The sequence below is a fragment of the Lithobates pipiens genome, unplaced genomic scaffold (genome assembly GCF_037356315.1).
Source record: "Lithobates pipiens isolate NorthernLeopardFrog02 unplaced genomic scaffold, aLitPip1_a1.2 Scaffold_8, whole genome shotgun sequence".
NCBI classification, from domain to species: domain Eukaryota; kingdom Metazoa; phylum Chordata; class Amphibia; order Anura; family Ranidae; genus Lithobates; species Lithobates pipiens.
In genome coordinates, this window is record NW_027507903.1 from 10,401,457 (window position 1) to 10,408,418 (window position 6,962).

The following is a 6,962-nucleotide window of genomic DNA, read 5'->3' on the forward strand; positions in this document are numbered from 1 at the left end:
TCCAATCATTGTGTATCCTTTTGAGATTCCTCTTCTCCATGCAGCTTGTGTAGCACACTCCATGTGGACCTGTCTCTCCCATCTGATTTCAGCATGAGGATGAATCTAGCCATCTTCTCCAGTGGATCTCCAGGGGGATGAGGTGACCTCCATTAGTTGTTCCATCTCCCATCCATCATGTATAGTCCCAGCCATTGGGTGTGGTGATGATTGGCCCCAGCTGGGGGCATCAGTGGTTGGTGGGAGGGGTATAAAGGACAGCGCTCTCTCCCTCATTCATTGTGTTAGGTCTCTTATGGGCAGGATGGATTTTCTGGTGAAATGGTGTTGGCTGTTGCTCCTGGCAGTGGCCTATTGGTCAGGGTTTGGCTGTGATGGAGTCTTGGTGAGACAGGGCCGCCAGTCAGATTGGTGGAGGAGTAACCAGCGGGCTCTACCTGGCCAGGGCTCTTCTAGATGGGGCTCAAGAGACTGGAATGCTAATCGCCCTGTTGTGGGTGTTGGGGCTCCTAGGGGTTCACTTGCTGGCCGTGTTGGTGGGGTTCCACGAGATCTGCTGCAGCCTGGGACCTCCCCTATCAGCATCCAGTGTGGAGAGGACAACATGGTGGTCAACGTCCAGAGGGATTTCTATGGTATTGGGAAGCTGGTCCGACCTTCTGACCTGAGCCTGGGGCCCCGTGGATGCAAACCCAACAGCCAGAGTACAGACACCACTGTCTCCTTCCAGATCAACCTCCAGGACTGTGGCAACACCGTGCAGGTAGTCTTCAAATGTTCCCCTTTATCCATGTATTCTAGTCAATGGCCCCACAGTCACCCTCCTCCCTTTTCATCTTCCAGTAGTCTGTTGTGTATCGCACCACTGCTGCTTTTTTGGCCTCACCTGGAACCAGCTAGTTCCTAATGACCCTGTACCTGATATTCCATTGAAAAGGCTATAAATAATTGCTACAGCCTATCCACTTAACTTTCACACCAGCCGGTGTAGAATTCAAACCTCTGCTTACCAGAGTAAGACCATCCCTACAAGGCTTGGTTCATATGGCCTCCTCTTTGCGTGTAGGGGAGGGGTTGTACAGGAACCTTAAAGCTCCACTTTGGGAAGATAAAGATGGAAGTGAAGACACCATGCTTTTGAATGGGGTATGGGCGAGTTAAAACCTCTGGGCATTTTTCTATTTTTGTTGTAAAGGCGGGGGGGGGGGGGGAATATTTCCTTTCACTCTCTGCTTTGTAGCCATAACAGTGAGGAAATCCCTGGCTGTTACCAGAGCAGGTGTCCCCCATAGAGTACAGACAGAAATAAAAACCCAATGGGGTTCTAACCCATGCCACTCTATCAGTTTTCTTTCCGTTGCACTTTAAACACAGTTCATATGGGGTCCCTTCTCCTCGTTTTGCTGTGGGGGGCTGCACTTGCCCCTTATGTTATAAACCCCCCCCCCCCGCCAAAAAATAAGTCTGCCCACACCAAGGACAGGTGCAGTTTGCATATCTGGGATTGCTGCTCAGTCACAGGACACCATGTTGCCGCACTGTCAGTACGCCCCTGTTCAAGCATACTGTTTGGTAGGGATCTGGAATGTGGGGTACAGATAGAGAACCACTAGTAGTGTCTGGAGAGGACTCTCCAGACCATTAGTAGAGCTTATTGTATGCGTCGCTGGATAGGTAGTTGGAACACTGTTGTGGGTTTACTTTAAGTGCCAGCAGACTCAAGACTTGCCTTTTTTGTAGACTGATTCTTGGAAGACCAGTCACTGGGTCAACAAATCTCTTATCACATTTTTATTCAGGTTTACTTTTGTGGAGACTGCTGTTGGGTGCCGCCATCTTGGGAGTGATGTCAGAAGCTTCAGAGTTGCTCCTCTTCCCTTGATGGCTACATGGGGATTATGTAGGAAGAGGTGAAGGAGCTGGGCCAGCACAAATGGTACACTCCAGAAGGGGAGAGGGCTATACTATGTTAATTTCTGTAATGTCAGTTTACCTAGCAAGTCAATAAAATTCCACGTGGAAAGGGGGAAAACCCTGCATGTAAACATTTGATTCACTTGGGAGTGTTTAACCCAACTCCCACCCCCCCCAAACCTGCCCGCAGCTCCCGGAAGGCAAAAGATTTTTATGATCTCACTTACTTGGGGAGCCACAGTCCTGTTTAAATCTGTCTGGGTTTCAGGCAGACTGAAACCTGGACACAAGATTCCGGGGGGGGGCTGGCTTTCCAACACTGGTGCCAGGCAATGGTGAGCTTGACCTGGTCTCGAGCATGGAAAGCTGACATTTAGTCCAAGTCTGTATCATTCTCCTCTTTTGCACAGATGACTGAAGACTGGCTAATCTACACCACCAACCTGAACTACAGCCCAACCTCCTCCATTCCAATCATCAGAACCAATGCAGCTGTGGTCCCCATAATGTGCTACTACTACCGGTGAGTCAACACTACTAGATCAGCTTAAACTAGGCTGCCATGCAGGTCCCAGCTGGTGTTCATCATCTGGTCAATGCTTGGCCAGAGTGGGCAGAAAAACACAACTAGGGGTTTAACCTTCATCTGTCCTTGCCAAGAGATTTTAATGTACAGTATTAGTTTTTTCCCCTGGTTAAGGGTGTTGGCAGCCTATTGTGAGGCTGAGTGTAGTAGTCTGTTGCCCAGCCCCCCCCAAAAAAATATATATATATTTGCCTAACAAGGTTCTAAAGAGACTCTGGGGACAAATATAGTAGCTGCTCCTGGTCAGTTAAATATTCAGGGATCCTGTCCCATTAATGGCTTTACTATCTGGCTTCATTTGGTCACTGTCCAACAGGAATGGAATCAACCAGACAGCCATCCTTTAGTAACTTGCTAGATGGAATTGTAACCAGGCTTTGACCATGTACTTAAAGTCGGTAATATGAACTTGTGACATTAAATTAACTCATAACTGACCTTGATCCTGTTCTGTGCAGGCACAGTAATGTGAGCAGCCAGGCCATTAAGCCAACGTGGGTTCCATTCAGCACCACTGTGTCTTTAGAAGAAAGGTTGGCCTTCTCTTTGGCCCTGATGACTGGTGAGGAAGATGGGTGATCAGGAGGGAGGGGTTATTGTTGGGCCTTTACTAATCCCCCTTTCCTTATGTATACAGAGGACTGGCGTGGTCCCAGAAGTTCTCCCATCTATCAGTTGGGGGATATTCTCTACATACAGGCCTCTGTGGATACTCGCAACCAAATTGATATGATCCTGTATGTGGACCACTGTGTGGCCACCATATCTCCTGATGCCACCTCTTCTCCAAGTTACGACATCATTGCAGACAATGGGTATGTGGGATTTATTTATTTATTTTTTGTGTGGGTAGGGGGTTGGGTTTCCATATGGCCCACATTGTAAATGACCATCTTCTGCAGGTGTCTGGTGGATGGAACACAAGCTGATGTCTCCTCAGCCTTCATCGCCCCAAGGGTGCAGACAAACTCTCTACAGTTCACGGTTGATGCCTTCCGGTTCCAAGGAAATGATGCATCTCTGGTGAGGACTGTTCGAATTGGTTGCGCAGATTGGTGCCTTCTAGTAATGTTTAACCTAATAAAACCTTTTATTCCAGATCTACTTGACCTGTTACCTGAGAGCTGCTGCTGCTGCCACTCAGGTCCCAGATCCCACTAACAAGGCCTGTTCCTATAGTAAAGCCACAAACAGGTGAGACTATTGAAATGCCTGTTGGGTGCCAATGGGTTGCTGCTCTTCTCCATAGCATTTGTCTGTCTAATCACTTCTATAGGGATCTAGTAACCTGTGATTGTTTTTTTTTTTTTTAAGTATGAAAGGCCCCCACAGGGTATGTCTGTACCATTACATATTTACACCATGTACATTGGTAAAATTGCTAGCCAGGTAAGTGGTCTCATGGGGCTGAAAGCTGGCCTAAAAACAGGGGTGGCTACCCCTGTTTTTAACCTCAGCCCTCCAGCTGTGGTGAACCTTCAAGTCCCATGAGACATTGCAAGACCCTGACAATTGCAGGCATTCCTCCTAGATGCATGATGGGATTTGTAGTTCCACCACAGCTGGAGGGCTGAGGTTGCCTACCCCTGGTCTAAAATCTCAGGTGCCAGCATGATCAGGAATATGGGCATGGTGCTCCTGAATCTGCTGCATGGACACCTTGTGGTCAACTGTAAATGCCATCCAAGGGGGATCAACTTGGCACTGTAAGTAGAACAATGGGCAAAACTTCTTAATTTTGGATAGAGCCAGGGAGGGTTATAACCCATCAGACTTCTCGCCATCTCTACCATTGCAGAGATTTGCTTTCACTTCCTGTCCCATAGCCAAACAGGAAGTGAGAAAATCCCTGCAAATGAATGGAATACCTTGGACCCCCCAACCCAAACAATTTTCTTTCAATTCTGGTAAACTATACAAATAGAGTGAATCTCCCTATCGCCTCTGTGCCTCTGGAGGGATGAGCCCCAAGTCCCCTTTAAGGGAAATGTCTAACTACCTATAGTGTTGGCCTTTCACCAAGCTTCCACTGCATCTGCTAAAGACAAGTTGTCATACTTTTTTTTTTTTTTTTTTTTTTTTTTTTTTTTTTTTTTTTTCCCTCTAGCTGGTTTGCAGTTGAGGGCCCCAGCAGTATCTGCCAGTGTTGTGGGACACCAGGCACCTGTAGCAACCCTACTAGTCTGACAGCAGGAGGAAGGAGCCGATTTGGAAGACCAAGAGCCTTTGGGAAAAGGGAAGCCTTAAATGGTGAGTCTTAACCATGCAGCTGCTGCATACAATAATGGTGTGGCCATATCTGCTCCTTTTGCTGGGAATGTCCTGAGAATGGATTTCCTCCTGTTTCATTACAATGGGAGGGTGAGGGGCTCCTGACTGGTTAGGGTTATTCAACCTGGCCCTGATTCTTGCACCCACTAAGGTTCTGAGGGGACATGGGTTGCAATGAAGGGGGGGGAGGCTATAACTTGGATGGCCCTCATATTGCTGCTTCTATTCCCATAGAGGTTTCCCTCCACTCTTTTCAGAACTAGAACAGGAAGGTGGCTCTCCTGCATAACCTTTCATAGCAATGCAAATCTTGAGGGTTCAAACATTCTCCCCCCCCCAATAGTGTTCAATTGGTTAACATGAGAACGTTGATTCATGAGGGTCTACAGTGGACACCACCTCTGCACACTTGAGTAGGAGTTGAGTTATCTGAAAGCCCTTGGTTGCATTGTATAGATGTTTATGTGCCTTTTGACCCTTCAATATTTCTCCTGCAGAACCTAACATGGAAGAACAGTCAATGACCACCTTGGGACCTCTGCTTGTGATTGGGCCAAAACAAAGCAACATTGCAGCTGCAGTGATGAAGGAAGAGTCCACCCCCACAGAGCTCTGGTGGTTGGTGGCTGTTGGGTGTGTCAGTGTTCTTGTAGTCACTGTGTGTACAGTGTTCATTGTCAAGTCACTAAAAAAGCCGCAATATGTATTGTCTGTGGAGAAATAAAATAAATTTAATCTGGTCTATTTCTTTTGCTTATTTAGACCGTTAAACGGCATAGATTTGGTGGGCTCTAAATGGCTAGATCATGGGTCTTGTGTGGCAGCCTTCTGCCCCACCTTGTCTCAGCCCTGGTTTCAGGTGTTGTATGAAGTTTGGAAGTTTCCCAATCTTAATGGGGGCAGAAGTTGTGGCTGGGTGTATGAGGCCATAGGATACTCTTCTATATAGAAGACTAATGGGGATCATGGCTATTACTGACCCTTTATGCATCATTGTGTCCTCACTTAGGCTTCCTACATACCTTTTTTAAAAATGAATTGTTGCACATTTTGATATTTCTCCACCTGATTTGTTTATAGAAGGTCAGAGGAAAAGGTTAAATCTAAAAAGGGATGTGGGGGGGGGGGGGGGGGAGAAAGCACAATAGTGTGCAAGCAATAAACTAAACTATTGTAGCCAGGTGATAAAATTCCAAATTTCTCACTGGCTTTAATAAAGCATTTGGTAGAAACACTGGCTGTAGCTGCTTCCCTGTAGTGTTGAACTAGTTAGCTCCCTGCTGTGGCTGATATAGGTGTTAAGGGGTGCAAATACAGGGAAAGTAGGAAGGGGTGTGTGGTGAGTGAAGGGAGAGGACATAATATAAAAAGGTAAGAGTGCAAGGAGAGTAGAAGGTGCAGTCATGACAGGGAGAGAAGAGATGGTGTGCAGGGAAAAGGAAGAGTGCATGGAGTGGACACAGTGCAGGAAGAGGAGCAACATCACAAAAAAGAGTACAGGCAGAAGGAAGGGGGCAGAGAATGTAGGAGAGTGGACAGTTTAGGAAGAGAGTGGAAGGACAACAGTCATGGCCCATGTGTCAGTAGCAGTGCTTGTTCTGAGAAAGTTGAGTGGGGGGGGGGGGGGGGGTTTATAACCTGTAGGGGCTGCTAAGTGACTGTACCGCCATTTCACTCCAAGACAATGAACCAGTCAATCCGTTTTGTTAAATTTTTATTGCGGTCTTATAACTTGGCTGAGGTTAAGAGATTCATGGGATGCCCAGAAAATTATTGTGTGGTTTGGGATAAGTTGGATGTTCTCCTCCTGCACAACACTTGCTGCAGACTCTCTCCTCCTACCCTCAGCACAATTCTTCAGGTGCAGCTAGCACATGGTTAGGCTTAACATGGGTTTCAGCAAGGCCTTAGCAAAGTTCTTTGAACTACTGATCCCAATTAGACCCTGACTTTGCTAGTAACATCAGTCTCGCCCGCTGGTGCTACATCCAGCTCTCTTGACTGTGCCTGACACTCATTGACACCTGATTTATTCCCTGCTGTTCAGTACATCCCCCTGGGTTGTATGGGGGTTCCTGTTTTAGCTTCGAACCCCTGGCCCAAGGTCACCCCCCCCCCCCACAGACTGGGGGCTCCTTCCAAGGCAATGGCAGCCGAACACGCCTCCATATCTTCCACCCAAATAACTTCT

The 6,962-nt window shown here is 47.3% G+C and overlaps 1 protein-coding gene across 1 annotated transcript; it reads left to right on the forward strand.

Moving 5' to 3' along the window:
- Positions 1 to 213: 213 nt before the first annotated feature.
- LOC143963716 (zona pellucida sperm-binding protein 3-like) lies at positions 214 to 5,507 on the forward strand. Its single transcript, XM_077473431.1, has 8 exons — positions 214 to 763; positions 2,325 to 2,437; positions 2,959 to 3,062; positions 3,138 to 3,315; positions 3,403 to 3,523; positions 3,600 to 3,694; positions 4,608 to 4,750; positions 5,269 to 5,507. The coding sequence occupies exons 1-8, from the start codon at positions 296 to 298 to the stop codon at positions 5,493 to 5,495; spliced, it is 1,449 nt and encodes a 482-aa protein (XP_077329557.1). The 5' UTR covers positions 214 to 295; the 3' UTR covers positions 5,496 to 5,507.
- Positions 5,508 to 6,962: the final 1,455 nt, after the last annotated feature.

Bases quoted from the DNA above. Each gene is read 5' to 3' on its own strand.
- LOC143963716 (XM_077473431.1), top strand. From the start codon at position 296: ATGGGCAGGATGGATTTTCTGGTGAAATGGTGTTGGCTGTTGCTCCTG. The intron at 2,438-2,958 runs GTGAGTCAACAC...TGTTCTGTGCAG, and splicing joins ATAATGTGCTACTACTACCG to GCACAGTAATGTGAGCAGCC. The intron at 3,063-3,137 runs GTGAGGAAGATG...TTATGTATACAG, and splicing joins CTCTTTGGCCCTGATGACTG to AGGACTGGCGTGGTCCCAGA.